This window comes from Chiloscyllium plagiosum, unplaced genomic scaffold (assembly GCF_037043375.1).
Source record: "Chiloscyllium plagiosum isolate Xiang-an unplaced genomic scaffold, Cpla_swu_hap1 HiC_scaffold_12, whole genome shotgun sequence".
NCBI classification, from domain to species: Eukaryota; Metazoa; Chordata; class Chondrichthyes; order Orectolobiformes; family Hemiscylliidae; genus Chiloscyllium; species Chiloscyllium plagiosum.
Window position 1 is genome coordinate 34,983,949 of NW_028270150.1, and position 25,151 is coordinate 35,009,099.

Below are 25,151 nucleotides of genomic sequence, written 5' to 3' on the forward strand. Positions count from 1 at the left end.
ATCCTTACACCATCTAAATTCCGAGGTTTCCAACCCTAGTTTCTGTAATCTTAGATTATAATTTACCCTGGAAGTCCAGGTATTATTTTGGCAAATCTATACCACACTCTCCAAAGCCAGCAGTATCCCCAAGATAATTTCTTTGGTGTTCTTGTTCTACTTTTCCACAATGTTTTCTAGTTCTCTAGACATATTAAAGCATTCAGTTTGCTTGATTCCAGTGTCTGTTCATGACATTTTAAATGATATTTGTACCTAGATTCTCATGTTGCTAGCTTCTCAAAAGTTTTAAGTTAACAACTGATATGTTAATCAAGAATTGGATATTAAAACATTAAAGAAAGAGGCAATGATCAAAGTTCCAATAACAATTATGGACCTCTGGGTATTTAGTGAAACTTGAAACAACTTCTTATATCAAAATTACGGTAACTGATGATTTTGATTCCATTTAGGGAAGTAAAATGTTAAATACAATATATTGTTTTTTGGCTTCATTTTAATGAAAACAGGTTGCACTAATACAAAGTTAGACATAGCATTAGTGTACGTAGATTTTGCATCTTCACAAAAAGTAGTTAGTTCATGCATTTTATTTTACTTACTTTACACTAATCTATATACAACTGAAATTAATCTGCCACACCAATATCCAGAAAAATACGAATAGATTCCAAAATATGCAATACAATTATAGAAGTACACTGTCATTTACACAAGTTCCACCATAACTTTCAACATATTAATATTGAATTGTTGCCCACAAAATTAAATTCTAGCTTGAAGCCAGTTGCCTCTACATGCAAATACCATTGTTATTGGAAATGGAGAAACAGCTTTAAAAAAAACAAACCTGTATATAGTATCCTTCTTAATTCATCTATCACATGAATTGTCAAAAGTGAAAATAATCTAATACACATGTCTGTAATTTTTCTTGAAACTGCACCAGTTAAAAATGTAACTGCACAATTTTAATGTAGATTTTCAAAGTTACAAAATAAATTGAACCAAAGGAGACTTCAAATATAAAAAAGTGCAAGATGTCAGCATTCCATTCATAGTTGGTATAAATACTACATGGAATAACTGCAGCAAAATGATTCACACAGGCAACTCTAGATCGAGACAAAAAAAATTCATCAAAAACTCAAATTATACAAATACTAAATTATGTAAAACATTATAACAAATGCTAGAACATGCTGACCTCATGGCTTCATAAACAAGCAACTTTTAATTTTGTTTAGTGGCTTTTGCACCTACACTTGTAAGATTTATTTACCGTTAATTGTCACTAAATGGAAAGATAGAATGGCCAAGTAATAGAGGGTGACAAAAGAAAAATAAAGGTGGATATTTTTCCCCTTCCAATTTTCCACATCCACTAGAAACATTTATTAAAGGCAGAGTGCTGCAAATATTGTGTCTCTCTGGTTTTGTTATTGCTAAGGTTAGCCCTCCATCTGTACTGAGTTCAGCTCAACAGTAATATGCACAATAATGGATTTCAATTTCCTTGAAGATTACATTTGAAAGATATATTTTCATTTGTTTAAAGTTATGACTGAACCGTCCAATACAAAATGTAATTAGTGTTCAAATGCTCTCAAAGTGTTTAATAGACTGGTAAAATTTCAAGAGGCAAAGAGAGAAATAATAAATATCTTCAGGACAATTAGTTTACCAGTATTTAAGACAATGTAATAAAGATTCAAATTTGGTTGTAAACAAAGCAGCCAAACAAAGAAGCACTTCATAATTCCAAAATGCACATGTGCTCTAAGGCACTCATTGCTCAAATGTAGGCACAGCAGATTGTAATAAGTACACTAAGTCAGAATACAAGACAATCTCTGATTACATACAAATGTAATAGAAAATTGGAACTATTTTAATATTCACATTACTCAATATGCAATGGATCTCAGAAAAAGGAGGGAGAAAGTAAGAAAGCAAATTCAAAAAGAAATAAAAACAAAATACACAACCCCACTTTAAGCAGGCATAATGTTTGTTATGTTAAAGATGATAGTGTTAGCAATTGTATATGTGGCAAACTGTTTATGAATTGTAAGTGTTACGTAGTCATCTCTGATCTCAAAAATAGCATCAATTTTTATCTACTTCCATTACTACTGGAAGCTACAGTTATCTCCAGAATAATATATTAACCTGATCCCATTACATTTTACTAAAATCCAGAATGGAAAATGTGTTAAATTGTTTGGGAATTTCTTTTCACATTCTCTTCAAGAAGAGTCTATAAAGTCAAAACTTCATAACCAGAAAAGAGTAGTACAAATCAAAACTGTGCAGTATTTTACATCGTGTCATTACAGATCATAAAATTATTGATTGGAATAGCTGTCTATAAACATTAATTCTTTAAACAGTGAATTCTAGGCTTGGTGGTGGGAAGGTGTTGCAATAAGCAAAGATGCAGTTTACCAAAATTATAGGTTATAGAAGTAATTAAGATTTAAAACTACTCAGTAAAATAGTAATATAGTGTTGAAGACATCTGTATTAAATATTATGGCAAAAAAATTATACATTTATGAAGCTCTGACCATTTCAATTAAGCATAATTTGCAGGCAGTCTGAAGTAAAATACAGCAAAAACTATAAGCCTCTAGAAATCTTGTACACAACTAGGTTTACTTCAGCTTTATATTTATTAGAGACACATCATATTGACACAAAAGGCACATCTTCAAACATCTAAGGCATAAAAATACATTAAGAAACCTGTTTAGCAATTACATGGTCTTTTAGATATCAGTACTGTATATTGAAAACTGTTCAACTCAGACTGCAGCTGATGACTGGAAATAATTTTTGGAATTCCCCAAAATGAAGGCACTTTTATTGATCTTAAATTTGGAATGCAAATCATTTGTCATGATCATCAAATTTGTTTTGTTGAAAATGTTAACAGGCTTAACAGTAACATCTTAAGCCATTTGATAATTTATAGTCACTTTTGTAAAAACCGCAAATGTCAAACAGTAGAAGTATTAGCACTAACCACACTGTTAAGGCAATACATTTACATCATCAGGTCACTCTTTAACCAGAATTTAAGAACGAATGTTTAGCACAGTTATCAATATCTAAATAAATTTCAGTGTTTTCAATTTGGGATTTCACTTGTTAAATCACCATATTCCTGGATCAATTTGTGAAAATAAAAGTGATAGTACAATTTCTGAAAGACTGTTAGAAATTACTTGTTTGTTTTTAAAAATGACTCAGCATTTTTTGAAAAGTTACACACTGTGTTCAAAGTATGAATTTGTATTGACCATATCTTTACCTAGAAAATGGAATGTTGCTTTTCAGGATAACAATCACCCTTTTAAAATTATGAAAAGGGTAACAAAATTTGTAAACTATCCAATTGTGGGTAAGAAATTATGCTTTAGGAAAGAGAGAGAGAGAATTAACTGCAGCATACATTAAGACACTTAGAGGATTGTGTGTAAACAGGCACAAAAAACATAACAGATGCCCCACTCTTAGCATAGTGTTCCTCCTCCATTATACGTAGCTTCATGCCAAACATGTTGTAAAGCACTTTATCACTGCATCTCTATAAAATAAAAAATATTCAAACGTCACTTCTTGTACTCAACCATTTAGAAAATCAATATTTAGCATTTTTAAAACACAGATGGTTGAATTGTTTCCCAAACACACAAAACATGATTTATGTTAAGTAATAATTGAAACCTTGACAATTTCACTTATGCCAGACCTAAAACTCTGAATTTTTTTTAACAAGTATAGTCTGGACAAAATTTAAGACATTATAAATTTCGATAAGAAATACTAACATATGTACCAAAATTGTTTTATAAAACCAACAAGATCTCCTTTGATAGTAGCAGCAGTCTGAACTGTTAAAGTGGCATGATAAGATCATTAAAAGGCTATGCATAGCAGGCAAAATGCAAGCAAAATTATCCTGGAAGTGTGTACTGCAGGTAATAAGACAATGAGCCTATTGATAAGGAGAAAGAATATGACCAGAAGGCAGCAGCAACAGCAGATATCACTTGTATGTAACTTTGATGTTAAGTGGTAGCATCTGGGATGCGCAGGGCTTTCATACAAATTGGACCACAATGAATTATTTTTATAGAACACCTTTTAATTGTTGAAATGATTTTGTGCAGGAAAAGGTGACAACCAAATTGCTCCCCGAAAGGTACCATGAACAGCAGTTAAATAAAAGACCAGTTAATCTATTTAGGTTGAGGAATTAAGATTGAACAGGGAATAAGAATATATCGGTAATTTGCACAAGGCATCATGGATTCTTTGACAAACACCTGAGCAAACATCAAGCTTCAACATAACCATGGCACTTTTAATCATGCTTCACTGAAATTCCAACTTAGAATTCAGAATCCACAGCCTTCTGATTTGGAGAAAACAATTACTATACCAAATGAGAAAGATGAGAAAGACTATTTTAAATGCAAAATTGACGACACAAGTAGCCTCCATGAATTGTTCTTACTGTTGTGTGAATACAAAAATATACAAGGGCTGTACCCTGAATTAAGGGAAGCTTAGACTACTTATTCAAAGTTACAGCATGTTTTCTCTTAAATGTAATGCAGTATGCATTCAGGAAGTAGTTTTTTTGTTTAAAATGTAACTTAGCAGGATGAAGATTTTCATACTTTCAAATTTAGTGTTAAATTGATGACAAAACAAAATAGGTGCTAGAAACTGAAATACAATTAGAAAAGGTTCAAAATAGGCAGATCAAACAGCACCAGTGTCGACAGCGGAATTAACGTATTAGGTCAGACACCTCCTTTCAGAAGCAATCTGAAAGACTAACAATCCATATTTGATCAGTTAATGACATGCACACTTTTGTTCAGAATGACTGAGCACTGAGTCATAGATGTACAGCATGGAAACAGACCCTTCGGTCCAACCCGTGCATGCCAACCAGATATCCCAACCCAATCTAGTACCACCTGCCAGCACCCGGCCCATATCCCTCCAAACCCTTCCTACTCATATACCCATCCAAATGCCTTTTAATGTTGCAATTGTATCAGCCTCCATCACTTCCTCTGGCAGCTCATTCCATATACGTACCACCCTCTGTGAAAAGGTTGCCTCCAAGGTCTCTTTTATATCTTTTCCCTCTCACCCTAAACATATGCCCTCTAGATCTGGACTTCCTGACCCCAGGGAAAAAACTTTGCCTATTTATCCTATCCATGCCTCTCATGATTTTGTAAACCTCTATAAGGTCACCCCTCAACCTCTGACACTCCAGGGAAAACAGCCCCAGCCTGTTCATCCTCTCCCTATAGCTCAAATCCTCCAACCCTAGCAACATCCTTGTAAATCTTTTTTGAACCCTTTCAAGTTTCACAACATCTTTCTGATAGGAAGGAGACCAGAACTGCATGCAATATTCCAACAATGGCCTAACCAATGTCCTGTACAGCCGCAAAATGACCTCCCAACTCTTGTTTTCAATACCCTGACCAATAAAAGAAAGCATACCAAAAGCCTTCTTCACTATCCTATCTACCTGCGACTCCACTTTCAAGGAGCTATGAACCTGCACTCCAAGGTCTCTTTGTTCAGCAACACTCCCGAGGACCTTACCATTAAGTGTATAAGTCCTGCTAAGATTTGCTTTCCCAAAATGCAGCACCTCGCATTTATCTGAATTAAACTCCATCTGCCACTTCTCAGCCCATTGGCCCATCTAATCATGATCCTGTTGTAATCTGAGTAACCTTCTTCACTGTCCACTACACTTCCAATTTTGGTGTCATCTGCAAACTTACTAACTGTAGGTGCGGTAGAGTGGCTCAGTGGTTCACACTGCTGCCTCACAGCACCAGGGTCCCAGGAAGTTTTCCAGCCTTGGGTGACTGTGTGGAGTTTGCACATTCTCCCAGTGTCTGCGTGGGTTTCCTCCGGGTGCTCTGGTTTCCTCCCACAGTCCAAAGATGTGCAGGTCAGGTGAATTGGCCATGCGAAATTGCTCATAGTGTTAGGTGCATTAGTCAGAGGGAAATGGGTCTGGTGGGTCACTCTTCTGAAGGTCGGTGTGGGTTTGTGGACTCCACCACCACCCTCTGTCTTCTACCTTTGAGCCAGTTCTGTATCCAATTGGCTAGTTCTCCCTGTATTCTGTGATATCTAACCTTGCTAATCAGTCTCCCATGGCGAACCTTGTCGAACACCTTACTGAAGTCCATATAGATCACATCCACTGCTCTGCCCTCTTCAATCCTCTTTGTTACTTCTTGAAAAAAAAACTCAATTACGTTTATGAGACATGCTTTCCCACACACAAAGCCATGTTGACTATCCCTAATCAGTCCTTGCCTTTCCAAATACATGAACATCCTATCCCTCAGGATTCCCACCAACAACTTGCCCACCACCAACGTCAGGCTCACTGACCTTTAGTTCCCTGGCTTGTCCTTACCACCCTTCTTAAACAGTGGCACCACGTTAGCCAACCTCCAATCTTCCGACACCTCACCTGTGACTATCGATGATACAAATATCTCAGCAAGAGGCCCAGCAATCACTTCTCCCCCTTCCCACAGAGTTCTAGGATACACCTGATCAGGTCCTGGAGATTTATCCACCTTTACCCGTTTCAAGACATCCAGCACTTCCTCCTCTGTAATCTGGACATTTTGCAAGATGTCACCATCTATTTCGCTACAGTCTGTATCTTCCATATCCTTTTCCACAGTGAATACTGATGCAAAATACTTGTTTAGTATCTCCACCATTTTCTGCAGCTCCACACAAAGGCCACCTTGCTGATCTTTGAGGGGCCCTATTCTCTCCCTAGTTACCCTTTTGTCCTTAATGTATTTGTAAAAACTCTTTAGATTCTCCTTAATTCTATTTGCCAAAGCTATCTCATGTCCCCTTTTTGCCCTCCTAGTTTCCCTCTTAAGTATACTCCTACTGCCTTTACACTCTTCTAAGGATTCACTCGATCTATCCTGTCTATACCTTACATATGCTTCCTTCTTTTTCTTAACCCAAACCCTCAATTTCTTTAGTCATCCAGCATTCCCTATACTTACCAGCCTTTCCTTTCACCCTGACAGGAAAATACTTTCTCTGGATTCTCGTTATCTCATTTCTGAAGGCTCCCCATTTTCCAGCTGTCCCTTTACCTGCGAACATCTGTTCCCAATCAGCTTTTGAAAGTTCTTGCCTAATACCGTCAAAATTTGCCTTCCTCCAATTTAGAACTTCAACCTTTTAGATCTGGTTTGTCCTTTTCCATCACTATTTTAAATCTAATAGAATTATGGTCGCTGGCCCAAAAGTGCTCCCCCCACTGACACCTCCACTACCCTGCCTTATTTTCAGTGTGTAAGTCAAGCTTTGCACCTTCTCTAGTAGGTGCATCCACATACTGAATCAGAAAATTTTCTTGCACATATATAACAAATTCCTCTCCATCTGAACCCTTAACATTATGGCAGTCCCAGTCTATGTTTGGAACGTTAAAATCCCCTACCATAACCACCCTATTATTCTTACAGATAGGTGAGATCTCCTTACAAGTTTGTTTCTCAATTTCCCTCTGACTATTAGGGGGTCTATAATACAATCCCAATAAGGTGATCATCCCTTTCTTATTTCTCAGTTCCACCCAAATAACTTCCCTGGATGTATTTCTGGGAATATCCTCCCTCAGTACAGCTGTAATGCTATCCCTTATCAAAAACACCACTCCTCCTCCTCTCTTGCCTCCCCTTCAATCCTTCCTGTAGCATTTGTATCCTGGAACATTAAGCTGCCTATCCCTGAGCCACGTTTCTTTAATTGCTATGATATCCCAGTCCCATGTTCCTAACCATGCCCGGAGTTCATCTGCCTTCCCTGTTCGGTCCCTTGCATTGAAATAAATGCAGTTTAATTTATTAGTCCTACCTTGTCTCTGCCTGCCCTGACTGTTTGACTCACTTCTGTTCTCAACTGTACCAGTCTCAGATTGATCTCTTTCCTCAATATCACCCTGGGTTCTCCCCCCCACCCCCCCCCCCCCCGGCCCCCACACTATACTAGTTTCAATCCCCCACCACCACCTTACTAGTTTAAATCCTCCCGAGCAGCTCTGGCAAATTTGCCTGCCAGTATATTAGTCCCCTTCCAATTTAGGTGCAATCTGTCCTTCTTGTACAAGTTACTTCTACCCCGAAAGAGATTCCAATGATCCAAAAATGTGAATCCTTCTCCCATACACCAGCTTCTCAGCCATGCATTAATCTGCTCTATCCTCCTATTCCTGCCCTCACTAGCTCGTAGCACTGGGAGTAATCCAGATATTACTACTCTTGAGAACCTTTTTTTCAAATTCCTGCCTAACTCTCTGGAATCACTCTTCAGAATCTCAACCTTTTCCCTTCCTATGTCGTTAGTTCCAATGTGGACAGTGACCTCTTGCTGCCTCAATAGCCCTACAAGTAGGGATGTTCATAATTGACTCCAGTGGAAAAAGTCACCACCAGAATCATTAACTCAGATTGATAACACTCATTTTAATACTTCTTTGATGTGGAGGTAAAATATAGAGAGTCCAAACATCAGAGCTGGGAAGAAATCAGGCTAAGAGGTTTTTAAAAAAAAAACATCTTCAACTTTCAATTCTGTTGAAGAGTGCACCTAAACATGCATTTGTGTATTTCTTGAATTTTATTTCTTGCCCTGAAGCACAGTCAACCTAGTTCATGATTATTGTACAACTCACCTTGCAAATGGAATGTATGATATACTATACCTGTAACAAAGAGAGGGAGACAAGAGTCACTGGAGTTACTGTACCAACACTAAACTGAACCACTTATTCTTGGTAACTTATTTGAAACAGTTCTACTTCATCAAAAAGGACAGCCCAGCCATGGGCTTCCCTTGCCTGGAGTATGCAAAAAACAGCATTATGCATAACCGGTAAATAAACTGAACACAAAGCTGATTGAATCTGTTTAAGTTCAACCTTGTGACTAATTTTTTTGGTCAATATTTCTATGTATAAAATAATATAATTGGATGCCTCTGATACACAATTTTTATATTCTACAGAGCTTTTCAATAGAAAAACTAACAACTGTAGCAAGGAATTTACATTATGCTCAGTCTTAGATTCATTAACATAAGAATGCAAGTTAATAAACTGACTGAGTTGATTCACAGTTCAAACTATCACTTTCAATCAAGGAACAGAAGAACACATTGTTTTTTTTTAAGGTAATGAGCTCATGGCAAAGCAAATATTGTGTAATCCTATGAGGTTGCATCAATTTATTTGTATAGAAAATGACAAATGGGAACAGTAAACACAATCGCGTTACTGTTTTTATTTTATACAATATAATGAAACCAGGAGAAAGTGTCACCTTCTCAGCTGACTAATTTAGAACTAATTTTTTTATTTAATAAAATTTGAATCTAGCCCTTTGCTGGCTATGAGGCTGTTTCCAGGAGCCTGTTTTTAGTTGGTGAAGACAGCACACAGATGTATCCATTACTCTCGGCTCCATTACTCTTGAATATATACAAGTTTTGTTATTAGAAATGCATGCAACTTTAAACTTGCAAATATTCAAAGCTTATAGATAGTCTACAATTCAATGTTTTGTTTAAAAATAATCTTCTGACAGAATCCTGGAAGGTCAAAGCTGTTGCTTTCACTCGAACAGTAAAATCAGGTCAATTGAGGTGTGCCCTCGAGGTTTGTTGAGCTAGTTTACTCACAATGCACCCTTGTTTCCAAATTACACCAGCTCTCCCAGCAGTTTTGAGATTATTTTTAAATTCACAAATTTAACATACTCAAATGATTATACTACTTGTCCAAACTAGTGAGTAGGTTTTGAAACCAGGAGAAAATGTCACCTTCTCACAAACTAATTTTGAATCCAGCTGATTAGAAGGCCCTGTTCAGGAACTTGTTTGTACTGAGTGAAGAAGGAGAGCAGCAAATTTTCCATAACCATTACCTACACTGCTGTTGTTAGATAATTTTGCTTGTAATGTAACGCATGCCATTTTGGCCCAGTTTTCTTGACATTTTGCAATGAGTTGAAAAATCAAAATGAAAAATCATTTCATTTACAGTGAATATGTAAAGCATCAAATAAGTATATTAATTATGCCATGCATGTAAATGGACAAAAAGCCTCATCTTGTTTTAAAAAATTGAGCACACAAATGCTTACTTACCAGGCCATAGCAAAGAACTGCAAGACACAAAATATTAAAGCAAGTGCTGCCTTCTTCCACTGCAATTGAAAATGAAGGTAGATTAGACATTTGCATAAAATGGGCCTGATTTCCAAACAGCCTGATTATATTTATTTTAGTTAGGATAAATAAAACATACCCAAAAAGCAGAGCATAGTGTACACACGAGGCAAAGCTGCAAGATAAAAATGTCACACTGAGACAAACTCTCAACATAACTATAAAATTTAGCATTCCGACACACATGCGCTGACTGGATCATCAAAGTAAAACTACTCTATTAACAAACACATTATTAATCACTTTACAAATCTATATTTGTGGTTTTAAGAAAAAAGGCAGTTTGAATAATATTTTCTCCCCACAATCTTTTCTGAATCTTGCACACTTCATTCCTTGGTAAATATCCAGGCTAAATATTCAGAACTACACTTGCCGTGCCTTCATTCCCCGGTCCCTTACAATTCATTCAAAAGTCGTCATGGAAATACAAATGGTAGGAAATTTAGTTGCAAGATAACGGACTGTTACTCTTTAAGATACAAATCAATCTAGGAATACAGAAATTTAGGAATAGAGCAGAAAAGGAACACACTTTTTAGCTGGGGATAGTACTAGGATAAAGTTTACCAAAAGATAATAATCAGATTCATGAAGGAGGAAAGTCCCATAGCAAAAGATCACCAATGGAAATCCTACTGAACTACCACCATTTTGTAAAGTTAAAAATCTCACAACACCAGGATATAGTACAACAGGTTTATTTGGAAACACTAGCTTTCGGAGCACTGCTCCTTCATCAGGTGGTTGTGGAGAATAAGGTTGTAAGACACAATTTACAGTGAAAGTTTACAGTGTGATATAACTGAAATATATTGAAAAAGACCTGGATTTTTTTTTTTTTTAAGTTTCTCATTTTTTAGAATGACCATGTTGGTTTCAATTCATTCTTATGTAAATCGCACAAACTTTTTTAAAAGTTACATTCTCAAGTGAACTTTAACAATTGGAGTCATGTTGGCCCAGATAATATCTTGAAGGTGTTAGCTTCCCTGTGTGGGTCTGTTTGTACTACAATGGTCAGATTGATTCTAATCGAAAGATGGATTTATGGATTCATATAAGATTCTGTAAATCCATCCTTTTGATGAGAATCAGTCTGACCATTGTGGCACAAACTGACCCACACAGGGAAGCTAACACCTTCAAGACATTATCTGGGCAGACATGACACTAATTGTTAAAGTTCACTTGAGAATGTAACTTTTAAAAAAGTTTGTGCGATTTACATAAGAATGACCTGAAACCAACATGGTCATTCTAAAAGATGAGAGACTTAAACAATCCAGGTCTTTTTCAATATATAATTTCAGTTATATCATACTGTAAACTTTTGCTATAAATTCTGTGTCTTACAATCTTATTCTCCACAACCACCTGAAGGAGCAGCGCTCCGAAAGCTAGAGCTTCCAAATAAACCTGTTGGACTATAACCTGGTGTTGTGTGATTTTTTAACTTTGTACACCCCAGTCCAACACTGGTGTCTCCAAATCATGACTACCATTTTGTAATGCTGTTAGTACCTAACATAGTGCTACATGGAAATACCTAGACTTACACTACATAGCAACAAAGGACCACATGGGAATACCCAGATTTACAACAGTACAGAGTTGTGTATTGTATTATCATAAGTGTCCAAACATCTGTTGCTACAAAGGGACCATACAAGTCTATAATGGATCTACAGCCTAAAGTTTCCTATTAGCTGTGCTTGAACAGTGCTTGTCTTAACCTCACTGATAAGTACCCACTGGGATCTGCTGCTCTTATTTACAAGTTTGCACTTTTATTAGTTAATGCAGTTCAGGTAACAATTTATTCAAATTTAACAAGCAAATATGGTGGAGTGATTTAATGAGATGAAAACATCAGTGAAGGCCTTATGGGTGGAACCGAGGAGCCTATAGGAACTAAAACTGAAATAACTATCATATATAGACCACTTGGTAGCGGCTCATAAGTACTAGGTTAAATAAATGCTGAAATAAGACAACTACGTCACAAAGGCAGAATAGTATTAATGGGGCATTTTAATCTTAGAGTGATAGACAAGCACCTGCCAGAAAGGTTGCAAAATCCTAGAATGTGTCTGGGATAGTTTCCTATAACAATGTGAGTTGGATTTGACAAATAAACAAGCAATACTGGATCTATTGATGAGCAATCAGCCTAATTTATTAAGTGAGCGCGCTGTTTTTCAAATAATGATCATAACATGATTAAGTTTTATGTCATAGTTATAGGAAATTAGTAAAAAGAGTGGATACTAGAATTCTGGAGTTAAGCAAAGCTGACTTTAACTGGGAAGCTCTGCTAATAGATAAAACAACCAAGGAAGTGGAGGATATTCAAAGAAACATTTAATGCTATTCAGAAGCAGTTTGTCATCATGAAAAGCAAAAAGTTCCATCTCTCAAAAAAAGCAGCAGTAGACATCTGAGGCGTTAAGGGCAGCATAAAATTAAAAGAAAGGGCTTATAAAAACGTAAAGAGCAGTATAGATCCCATAGAATGAGACAAATACAGAGACCAACAGAGGACTACAAAGTGGCTTATAAAAATGGTTATAAAGCAACTCAAAACAATTATGAAAGGAAACTTATTGTTCTTCATGTCAAACTTCTTGCAAGATATTTTATAGTTACATAAAGAGAAAGCAGCTGGTTAAGAGAATTACTGGCCCATTGAAGGGCTGAGAGTGGGGATATTGTCAGTGATCATGGGGAAATGACAGACATAGCGAATGAATATTTTGCTTCAGTATTCACAGCAGAGAGGAGGATAACTTGCTGCAAGTCCCAAAGAAATTAGATTAGGTTCCCTACTGTGTGGAAACAGGCCCTTCGGCCCAACAAGTCCACACCACCCTCCGAAGAGTAACCCATCTCGACCTATTTCCATCTGACTAATTCATGTAACACTATGGGCAATTTGGCATAGCCATTTCACCTGCATAACTTTGTGACTGTGGGGGGAAACCGGAGCACCCGGAGGAAACCCACGCAGACACGGGGAGAATGTGTAAACTCCACACAGACAGTTGCCAGAGGCTGGAATTGAACCCAGGTCCCTGGCACTGTGAGGCAACAGTGCTAACCACTGAGCCACCATGCTGCCCTGAAATTAACTGAGGATGAGGGACAGGGTCTAAATAAAATTGGCTTAAGTCAGTCGATAATGGGGGAATTAATGGAACTGAAGAATGACAAATCTCCAGGACCTGATGATTGTTAAAAGGGGAAGGAGGGCAGAGCAAAGCAGAGGCAAAATCACCTATACAGTGTATTCAAAAAGACTGGATACCCAATGAACACAGTACGCCGATTTCTGAGCAACAAACCCAAACAAACAGATAAAACACACCCAGAAACCCTCGCCACTCTCCCCTACAAAGATATCTCAGAAATGACTGCCAGACTACTCAGACCCCTTGGCATCATGGTAGCCCACAAACCCCACCAGCATACTAAAACAGCAGCTATAAAGACCTTATACAGGCAACAAGCAAAACTAATGTCATCTACAAAATACCTTGCAAGAACTGTAACAAACACTACATTGGACAAACAGGCAGAAAACTAGCTACAAAACGACATGACCCATTAAGAACATAAGACCATAAGACATAGGAGTGCAAGGAAGGCCATTCGGCCCATCGAATCCACTCCGCCATTTAATCATGGCTGATGGGTATTTCAACTCCACTTACCTGCATTCTCCCCGTAGCCCTTAATTCCTTGTGACATCAAGAATTTATCAATTTCTGCCTTGTAGACATTTAGCGTTCCGGCCTCCACTGCACTCCGCGGCAGTGAATTCCACAGGCCCACCATTCTCTGGCTGAAGAAATGTCTCCGCATTTCTGTTCTGAATTGACCCCCTCTAATTTTAAGGCTGTGCCCACGGGTCCTAGTCTCCTCGCCTAACGGAAACAATTTCCTAGCATTCACCCTCTCCAAGCCATGTATTATCTTATAAGTTTCTATTAGATCGCCCCTTAATCTTCTAAACTCCAATGAGTACAATCCCAAGATCCTCAGCCGTTCCTCGTATGTTAGACCTACCATGCCAGGGATCATCCGTGTGAATCTCCGCTGGACATGCTCCAGTATCAGTATGTCCCTGCTGAGGTGTGGGGCCCAAAACTGGACACAGTACTCCAAATGGGGCCTAACCAGAGCTTTATAAAGTCTCAGTAGCACATCGCTGCTTTTATATTCCAACCTTCTTGGAGATAAATGACAACATTGCATTCGTTTTCTAAATCACATATTCAACCTGCATGTTTACCTTTAGAGAATCCTCAACTAGCACTCCCAGATCCCTTTGTACTTTAGCTTTATGAATTTTCTCACCGTTTAGAAAGTAGTCTATGCTTATATTCTTTTTTCCAAAGTGCAAGACCTCGCATTTGCTCACATTGAACTTCATCAGCCATTTCCTGGACCACTCTCCCAAACTGTCGAGATCCTTCTGCAGCCTCCCCACTTCAGTACTACCTGCCTGTCCACCTAACTTCGTATCATCGGCAAACTTCGCTAGAATGCCCCCAGTCCTTTCATCCAGATCATTAATATATAACGTGAACAGCTGCGGCCCCAACACTGAACCCTGCGGGACACCGCTTGTCACCGACTGCCATTCCGAAAAAGAACCTCTTATCCCAACTCTCTGCCTTCTGTCAGACAGCCAATCCTCAATCCATGCCAGTAGCTCACATCGAACACCATGGGCCCTCACCTTACTCAGCAGCCTCCCGTGTGGCACCTTATCAAAGGCCTTTTAGAAGTCTAGATAGACCACATCCACTGGGTTTCCCCGGTCTAACCTACTTGTCACCTCTTCAAAGAATTCTAACAGGTTTGTCAGGCACAACCTCCCCTTACTAAATCCATGTTGACTTGTTCTAATCCGATCCTCCTCTTCCAAGAATTTAGAAACCTCATCCTTAACGATGGATTCTAGAATTTTACCAACAACCGAGGTTAGGCTAATTGGCCTATAATTTTCCATCTTTTGTCTTGATCCTTTCTTGAACAATGGGGTTACAACAGCGGTCTTCCAATCATCCGGGACTTTCCCTGACTCCAGTGACTTTTGAAAGATCTCAACCAACGCCTCCACTATTTCCTCAGCCACCTCCCTCAGAACTCTAGGATGTAGCCCATCGGGGCCAGGAGATTTGTCAATTATCACCAGTATCCTTACATACAGATGAGGAAGGACACCAGTTTGACTGGGACAACACATCCATTCTAGGACAAGCCAAACAGAGACACAGACGAGAATTCCCAGAAACATGGCATTCCAACTGGACCTTTATCAACAAACACATTGACTTGGATCTCATTTACCACCCCCAGAGAAAGAACAGGAAAAAACATCACAGGAAAGTGTGTCATCACAGCAAATGACATCACCAGCCTAAGGAAACCCAAACATAAAAATAGAAAGTGGGCTACATGACCAGTGCTTCTTTCGGAGGCTCACTGAAGGTATTACCTAGTGACCTAGTGACAAAACGTCTGAAAACAAACTTTGCAGCTCAGCGAGCAAACTTACATCCAGTTACATAAAATCCTACTTCATTTACTGAGAGCAGATCTGGACACTACGCCTTAGGAAAAACATTTTTTGAGCCTGGAGGGAGTTCAACACAGCCTTACAAGTATGATACCTGGACCTCAGGGGTTACATTATAAGGAGAGATTAGACAAATTAGTCACATTTTCATGAGAATTTAGCAGGTTAAGGGGTGATCTAATCAAGGTCTTCAGGATATTAACAGGGTAGATAAAGGTAAACTGTTTTCATTGGTTAATGTTCTAGAACCAGAGCCGTGGTCTAAGAATTAGGACCAGGCCATTCAGGAGATATGTTAGAAAGCACTTCCACAGGTAAAGAGTAGTTCCTCAAATGATAGTCAATACTAATTCAATTGTTAACTTTAAATCTGAGTTAGATAACTTTATCGAGCAAGAGTATTAAGAGATATGGGCACAAGCAGGCATATGGAGTTAAGTCACAGATCAGCCATAATCTAATCGAATGGCAGAGCAGGTTCAAGGGGCTGAATGGCCTACTCCTGTTCCGATGTTCATAAATATAAAATGGTTCATCATTAATCAGGACTGAAATACAATTGCACTGTAGTCTATGACATAATAGAACAATCATTCTCCTCTTCTCTGAGAATGAAGTTATTTTGAACATAACTAGTCTTATTTGACTAAAATAGTTTCATCTGTATTGAATTAATTGAATAAAGTGATTTTAGCTACAATTCCTTCTCAGGCAATGCATTATTAAACAATTGAACAGTATGTAAATTTGAAAAACCATTTCCATTTCGATTCAACTATTGAATGTTAATTTAAAAAACAAACATTTAGACTGGAGTGTGGTAGATTACATAAATATAACTATATCCTCTTCTGAAATAACTAATTTCAAAATAGCCATTTTTCAAACAAACATTCTCTGTACCACTTCCTACCAAACTGTCAGAAAATAAAATTGCTCAATCCAATTAAAACATGAGTACAGTTTTTAAATGAAGTCATTTGGTATATTTCACTCTGGTTCTGGTAATGAGTCCTTGTTTGCTTTGAAGTGATAAATCTAACTGTAATAAATATTTTTAAAGCAATTTCTGGTGTTCCAGACCAATTATAAATAACGCAGTTATAAATAAAAGAAAATAACATGAAAGTTTAAGTGCCCAGATGAAAAAGGATGGAGCATGATCAGTTCAAATGTAGAACTAGAATGAGATGGCATAATTGCTATTGTCAAATAAATGAATGATTTTGTGGAATAACAGCTCCATAACATGTTCTGAATTTGATAATGTTGTATTTGCAGTACTCCAAACTTGATGCATGTAAATGCGGATCCCTTGATCAGTATCATTTCATTTCAGGTCGAAATGACCTGTCTTCAGAACAAATGAAAGATCATCTCCACCTAAAACATGAACTGTGTTTCTTTCCACAGGTGTTGCAAAACCTGCTGAGTATTTTAAGCAGTTTTGTTCTTATTTCAGATTTCCAACATCTGTTGCAATTGGCTCTGTAAGCAAAAATTGTAAAAGCTCAAACTGTTCAGGGGTATCAAGAGGAAATAAACTCAGCCCACTTATACTTCTTAATAACTAATTTGTATTTATACAGCATTTGCCACCATAGTAATATCCCAAAGCACTTCACAGAAGTATTCTAATATATGAAATATATAAATGAATATATAAAATATGATAACACGCCACATAAAATAGGTAGATCAGACAACCAGGTGTATGACTAAAGATATAAGTTTTCAGGAGAGTCTTAAAAGGAGGAAATGATTTGCCAAGAGGGGAAGACGTTTTGAGGAGAGAATGAAAGAGCATACGGCCTAAGCAGTTGAAGACAGCGATGGAGCAATTAAAAGTGGAGATATTCAAAAAGATAGAATTAGAGAAGCATAGATATCATGAAGGTTTGTTGAGTTTGAAAATATTACCAAAGAGGTTGAGATCAAGGATGACAAGTTGAAGTCATCATTGTTTAACTGAGATCCAGTGCTAAGGCAGTAAGCACACGGGCAATGAATGAATAATACTTGCACAAACTAGGACAACAGCAGGAGAGTTTTAAGTAATTTAAGGTTTATGCAGAATTGACTGGGAACATGCTAGAACAATCAACAAAGGCAAAAATTAATGGAACAGGAGTACTTGTTGAATGAGTGATGTTAAGAAAGTGGAAAGAGGTGGTCTTGATGGTGGTAAGGATATGTGACTTAAAGCTCATCTCTCAGTCAAGTACAGCAGCAAGGTTGTAAACAGCAAGGTAAAGCCAGAGGCAAAGGAGGCTACTATCAGCATATACATGGAAACTCATTTGTCACTCCTCTTAGTATGAAGAGGAACAATCTCCATTTCTAATTTTGAAGGTTGTTTAAATTTTCTGTTCTAGCTCCCTTTTTAGCCAAGATAAACAAGATTACAAATGAGAAATCATGCTTGCAGTAAATCAAAACTAAATTAAGTACTAGCTAATTACTCAAAGGTCAGTCTGCTTTTAAATACAGAAGAGAATTAACAATAGCTCCAGCAGACAGATAATGACAATAGTATTTTGAAACTTACAAGCATCACAATGGTAGCAGCCAAACGAGTAGGCTCAAACATTTTTTTGATTTGTTTCACAGGTCCCATCAGAAATAACGTACTATGATGAAAAATAAGACAGTACAATGTGTCACAAAAATTGCAAGTTACATTATTTCTGATTGAATACAAACCAATTATCATGTTTATGTGATAAGATTGCTCTTTCCTTCTGCAGTAATGGAAGTTGGAATAAATTCCAACAAAACAGAATGGAAACGTTTTTGAAACACTGCCCTGTTACATTACAAAAATTTCAAAGATCATTTCAATGTTTTCCATTCTGCTTTCAACTTTGACATGATAACTTGGTTTCCAAAACAATTTGTCAATCTGATATTTGAAACTAAACACAATATATTCAAACTGCAACCTGATAAAATCATTAGTTTTTACAAATTAGTAACTTGTTGTTGAGAAATTAACATTCTCTAACATTTTAAATTAGTATCACAATACAGAAAAACATACAAATATCAAGGCAGATCTACTTTGTGCAAGAAACTACTTAAGTACTTGATGAATACAAATCATGTCAAGTTTATTAATAATTTGTTTTGGTTAAGAACGATCCCCTGGATTAGGTTAATAAGGGAGCAAGTAGTTGAGTCAAGCAATTTAAGAAGGTCCCACGTTTAATCCTTTTTGCCTGGTTTGCTGATCTGAGCAGCAAGATATTTCTTCTGCATTAGTAATACAGTACAATTATTTCAATGTAATAAAGTAGACAGTTGCCAACTAGCTAGAGTTCCTGCGAACACCCAAACATCCCAATCATTCAAGGAATGGAAGGAACTGTATCAAGTTCAGCCACGATGCTCTTTGCATTCAAGGGGATGCCAATACACATTTTTATTAACCAAGGAAACCTAGAAGGCATACCATTGATACATCATGCAACTAGTAAGAAACCTTACAAGAAGTCTAGCAGTCGAGAGACAACTTTTTAAAAACTTTTAACTATTATTTTGCAGATCAACACCACAACAAGTTGCAAGTTTCTAAATTCCTGCTGGACCTCTAATATTGCTCATGGAATAATGCAAATCCAGTTCAAATAACAGGACCACGAATTTCTTGGTAGAACCTATTCTAACAGACTCCTCTTAAACGCAGCCCAAAGCAAGAGAATATAAAAAACAGTCTACACAAATGCAAATCAAGTGAATTCAAACTGTCTCACCTCAATTTCAAATGCTTCCCTCAGAAGTGCAACAGCATACCCAGTTTAGGGATTGAGAAAATAATGGGGAGCAGAATAGTTCCAAGTCACTAGAGCTAAATCACACAACTGGGACACTGTAGAAAGGAGCTTTATTCTGTGCCTTGTGAAACTACAATGTACATTGAATGTGAAAAATAAAAGCACTGACATCTCATTCAGTCACAATTTACAGCAAACGAATGTAACCAGAAGCAAAGACAAAAGAGATTTCTAACATTGATACACCAACAATATTGAAATCTGCTCAACATAAAATAACATCAGCAAAATGTTGAGAATAGATTTAATTTGTAATGTTTAAAGATTGAAACTAATACATTTTAAATAAGATACAAGCTCAAAGTAAGCATGATTCCCACAGCTAAAGTTTGGAACCACAACCTCAGAGTTATTTTACAAATCTGACAAATTATTAAAATGCAGCACAGTTGCTCTGATTCTACTGCAGTCGAATAGCCTTAATATTTGCAATTTAATAGTTACTTACCTACCAATGGATGCTATGTTTCCAATGCTATAAAAGACAGCGAAAAGTATTAAGCCTCTTTTTGGAATCCAGAGAAAACAGACACCCTGAGAAAGAATTGCAGCAAACAAAACATTCATCAACTATCACAAACTCGCACCACAATTTTATACACAAAAATTTAGGAAATAATGACAAGACAATTTTTGTGCTTTTGTGTCTAAACAGAAGTTGGATCAGTATTGGTGGAGGCATGAGCAAGTTTCAATTGGTTGTCACAGCAGAGCTAAGAATTTAAATGATTATATTATTTTACTGATGTTAAAAAAATAACACTTACTAGCAGTACAGCAAGAGCACCTTCCCTGCAAGAATTGTAATACTCCAAGATGATGTCCTGGTACATCTTTGCAGTTGCAATTAGGAACAAATAAATGAAAACAGAATGCTAGAGAAACGCAAGATATCTGGCAGTATCTAAGATGGAAACAATGCTTCTAGTCCTGAAAGAAAAGTTATATTGAACTCAAAATGTTGACGCTTTCTCTGCTCATAGATGCTCCCAAACCCGCTGCATCTTTCTAAAATCTTCAGTCTTTTTTAAAACTCAGAATCCCAGCACCTATCGCTGAGTGACAAATGTAATGTTTTCCAGCTACACCTACATCTCTAATGAACAAGAATAATCCTGAGAGCAATTTATACATTAGTCTCTACAGTTCTGTCAATGGCACACTGTTTCTAGTCTGATGGGGTTTTTCCTTCCCACCACAGAACTCAAGACACAATGAACTTGAAGCCTATTTCTGGTCAACCCTTCGGAAACACAATTTGATTACTGTAGGTGTTATACCACATTTTATTTTTCAGGTAGAAAAGACATGCTGAAGTGAGTTTTCATTCGGAATAAGAGAAATATTTAACTTGAGCTTAAAACCATAGCTGGGTTCAGAGTTCAACGGAAAGTGGAGAAAAAAAACTCTAAAGGATCCAAATAAAAACTTCAGTTTTGTCAAAACTGGAGCTACAAATAGCAATAGGTCTGCAGTCAGTGATAACATTAAAGAGATGTAGTTAAGTGCTGTTGGCTTCCAGTGAAAGTAGAATTGAAGGAAAGCATGAAAGTAATTACATCAAGTCTGAAATCTTTGAGAACACCATATTTAACTGTAGCAGAAACCACTGGGAATGTCCCTATGTACTGCAACAGGAAAGATGTAAGGAACAAAATGTTTTTCCTGTTTGGACTATAAACTGGAATGGAAGTCAGAAACTGTTATAAAGCTGAAATGCCAAGAGAATTTCGTGACTTGGAAAGATCAGATGGCAGCCATTTTTAGCTGAGCAAGGAAATGTTGCTTTTCAAAGCAGTGAGATTGTTACTTTGAAACAGAATAGCTCCAGAAATCTCCAAATTAAGGAAAGCAAGTCTGACAACAGCTCTCCGATGGGTTAAGCTGCATCTTGATCCAGAGACCGCCAAATATGGCAGAGAAAATGTCTCTCTGCCCCTTTTCTTTGCGAGAGTGAAAATACAGAAAACCCAGCAATTTTAAACAAAGTTATTTAAGACAATACTCATGCCCAGAAAATCAACTACTAACGTGCAGAACTACTATGACTTTACAAACAATATTGTCAGCATTGTTAAAAATCAAAAACTGTGAAGAACAATTTAACCCATCCTTGGGATCTCTAATTTTGCCCTGCAAACTTCATTTCCCAATCTATATGTTTCCATTCATAATGTGTATCAAATTCTGACTTCTGTCTATTTTATTTGTGAATGTGTGGGGGCATTGGAGTTTTAAAGGGATAGAGTTTAAATTGCATAATAGTCGATTAGCAATCTTTCTTTTCTCTGCCATTTGTTAAAGTTGCATGTACAATAAATTGAATTAATTTCTGTTAATAGAGTCAGATGTACAGCACGAAACAGACTCTTCGGTCCAACCCATCCACACCGACCAGATATCCCAATTCAATCTAGTCCCACCTGCCAACACCCAGCCCATATCCCTCCAAACCCTTCCTATTCATATATCCATCCAAATGCCTTTTAAATGTTGCAATTTTACAAGACTCCACCACTTCCTCTGGCAGCTCATTCCATAGACATATCACCCTCTGCATAAAAAAGTTGCCCCAAGGTCCCTTTCATACCTTTCCCCTCTCACCCTAAACCTATGCCCTCTAGTTCTGGACTCCCCAACCCAGGGAAAAGACTATCTGTTTACCCTATCCATGCCCCTCATGATTTTGTAAACCTCTATAGGGTCACCCCTCAGCTTCCGATGCTCCAGGGAAAACAGCCTGTTCAGCCTCTCCCTACAGCTCAAATCCTCCAACCCTGGCAACATCCCTGTAAATCTTTTTGGAATCCTCTCAAGTCTCATAACATCTTTCAGACAGTAAGGAGGCCAGAATTGCATGCAATACTCCAACAGTAGCCTAACTAATATCCTGTACAGCCCCAACTCCTGTACACAATACTCTGACCAATAAAAGAAAGCATACCAAACATCATCTTTATTCCTGATGAAGGGCTTTTGCCCAAAACGTCGATTTCAAAGCTCCTTGGATGCTGCCTGAACTGCTGTGCTCTTCCAGCACCATTAATCCAGAATCTTCTTTACTATCCTATCTACCTGCGACTCCATTTTCAAGGAGCTATGAACCTGCACTCCAAGGTCTCTTTGTTCAGCAACACTCCCGAGGACCTTACCATTAAGTATACACGTCCAGCTAAGATTTGCTTTCCCAAAACAAACACCTCACATTTATCTGAATTAAACTCCATCTGCCACTCCTCAGCCCATTGGCCCATCTGGTCAAGATCCCGTTGTAATCTGAGGTAACCTTCTTCGTTGTCTACTTACACCTCCAATTTTGGTGTCATCTGCAAACTTACTAACTGTACCTCTTATGCTCACATCCAAATCATTTATATAAATGATAAAAAGTAGAGGACGCAGCACTGATTCTTGTGGCACTCCACTGGTCACAGGCCTCCAGTCTGAAAAACAACCCTCCACTACCATCCTCTGTCTTCTACCTTTGAGCCAGTTCTGTATCCAATTGGCTAATTCTCTGTATTCTGTGAGATCTAACCTTGCTAAACAGTCTCCCATGGCGAACCAAATCGAATGCCTTACTGAAGTCCATATGGATCACATCTACTACTCTGCCCTCATCAATCATCTTTGTTACTTCTTCAAAAAACTCAATCAAGTTTGTGAGACATGATTTCTCATGCACAAAGCAGTGTTGACTGTCCCAAATCAGTCCTTGCCTTTCCAAATACATGAACATCCTGTCCCTCAGGATTCCCTCCAACAACTTGCCCACCACTGACGACAGGCTCACTGATCTATAGTTCCCTGGCTTATCCTTACCACCCTTCTTAAACAGTGGCACCACGTTAGCCAACCTCCAGTCTTCCGGCACCTCACCTGTGACTATCGATGATACAAATCTCTCAGCAAGAGGCCCAGCAATCACTTCCCTAGCTTCCCAGAGTTCTAGGGTACACCTGATCAGGGCCTGGGGATTTATCCACCTTGATGCGTTCCAAGACATCCAGCACTTCCTCCTCTGTAATATGGACATTTTTCAAAATGTCACCATCTATTTCCCTACATTCTATATCTTCCATGTTCTTTTCCACAGTAAATAATGATGCAAAATACTAGTTAGTATCTCCCTCATTTTCTGCGGCTCCACACAAAGGCCGCCTTGTTGATCTTTGAAGGACCCTATTCTCTCCCTAGTTACCTTTTGTCCTTAATGTATTTGTAAAAACCCTTTGGATTCTCCTTAACTCTCTTTGCCAAAGCTATCTCATGTCCCCTTTTTGCCCTCCTGATTTCCCTCTTAAGTATACTCCTACTGCCTTTTTACTCTAAGGATTCACTCAATCTATCCTGTCTATACCTTAACATGTGCTTCCTTCTTTTCTGAACCAAACCCTCAATTTCTTTAGTCATCCCTATACCTACCAGCCTTTCCTTTCACCCTAACAGGAATATGCTTTCTTTGGATTCTCGTTATCTCATTTCTGAAGGCTTCCCATTTTTCAGCCATCCCTTTATCTACAAACATCTTCCCCCAATCAGGTTTTGAAAGTTCTTGCCTAATACCATCAAAATTGGCCTTTCTCCAATTTAGAACTTCAACTTTTAGATCTGGTTTGTCCTTTTCCATCACTATTTTAAATCTAATAGAATTATGGCTGCTGGCCCCAAAGTGCTCCCCCACTGACACCTCAGTCACCTGTCCTGCCTCATTTCCAGTGCATAGGTCAAGGTTTGCACCTTCTCTAGTAGGTACGTCCACATACTGAATCAGAAAATTGTCTTGTACACACTTAAGAAATTCCTCTCCATCTAATCCTTTAACACTATGGCAGTCCCAGTTTATGTTTGGAAAGTTAAAATACTCTACCATAACCACCCTATTATTCTTACGGATAGCTGAGATCTACTTACAACTTTGTTTCTCAATTTCCCTCTGATTATTAAAGGGTCTATAATACAATCCCAATATGGTGATCATCCCTTTCTTATTTCTCAGTTCCACCCAAATAACTTGCTTGCACCTATTTCCAGAAACATCCTCCCTCAGTACAGTTGTAATGCTATCTCTTATCAAAAACACCACTTCCTCTCCTCTCTTGCCTCCCTTTCTATCCTTCCTGTAGCATTTGTATTCTGGAACATTAAGCTGCCAGTCCTGTCCATCCCTGAGCCATGTTCCTGTAATTGCTATGATATCCTAGTCCCATGTTCCTAACCATGCCAAGTTCATCTGCCTTTCCCGTTAGGCCCCCTGCATTGAAATAAATGCAGGTTAATTTATTAGTCCTACCTTGCCTCTGCCTGCCCTGACTGTTTGACTCACTTCTGTTCTCAACTGTACCAGTCTCAAATTGATCTCTTTCCTCACTATCTCCCTGGGTCCCATCCCCCCACTTTAC

General features: G+C 37.9%; 1 protein-coding gene across 3 annotated transcripts in view; it reads right to left on the minus strand.

Annotated features, from left to right (window-relative positions):
* Nucleotides 1–481: 481 nt before the first annotated feature.
* The window catches only part of LOC122555308 (vesicle transport protein SFT2B-like), a 43,011-nt gene continuing 18,341 nt past the window's right edge, over nucleotides 482–25,151 (minus strand). The window contains exons 3-8 of one of the 3 annotated variants that reach the window (XM_087992618.1): nucleotides 20,202–20,224; nucleotides 18,465–18,546; nucleotides 10,409–10,444; nucleotides 10,249–10,307; nucleotides 8,777–8,806; nucleotides 482–3,595 (exon numbers count right to left, since the gene is read on the minus strand). In XM_087992618.1, the coding sequence (XP_087848744.1) occupies nucleotides 3,556–3,595; nucleotides 8,777–8,806; nucleotides 10,249–10,307; nucleotides 10,409–10,444; nucleotides 18,465–18,546; nucleotides 20,202–20,224 (270 nt within the window). In that variant the 3' untranslated portion in view covers nucleotides 482–3,555. Of the gene's footprint in view, nucleotides 3,596–8,776; nucleotides 8,807–10,248; nucleotides 10,308–10,408; nucleotides 10,445–18,464; nucleotides 18,547–20,197; nucleotides 20,284–25,151 lie in introns of all 3 variants that reach the window. The other 2 variants (XM_043701174.2, XM_087992617.1) reach the window with 2 other exon arrangements.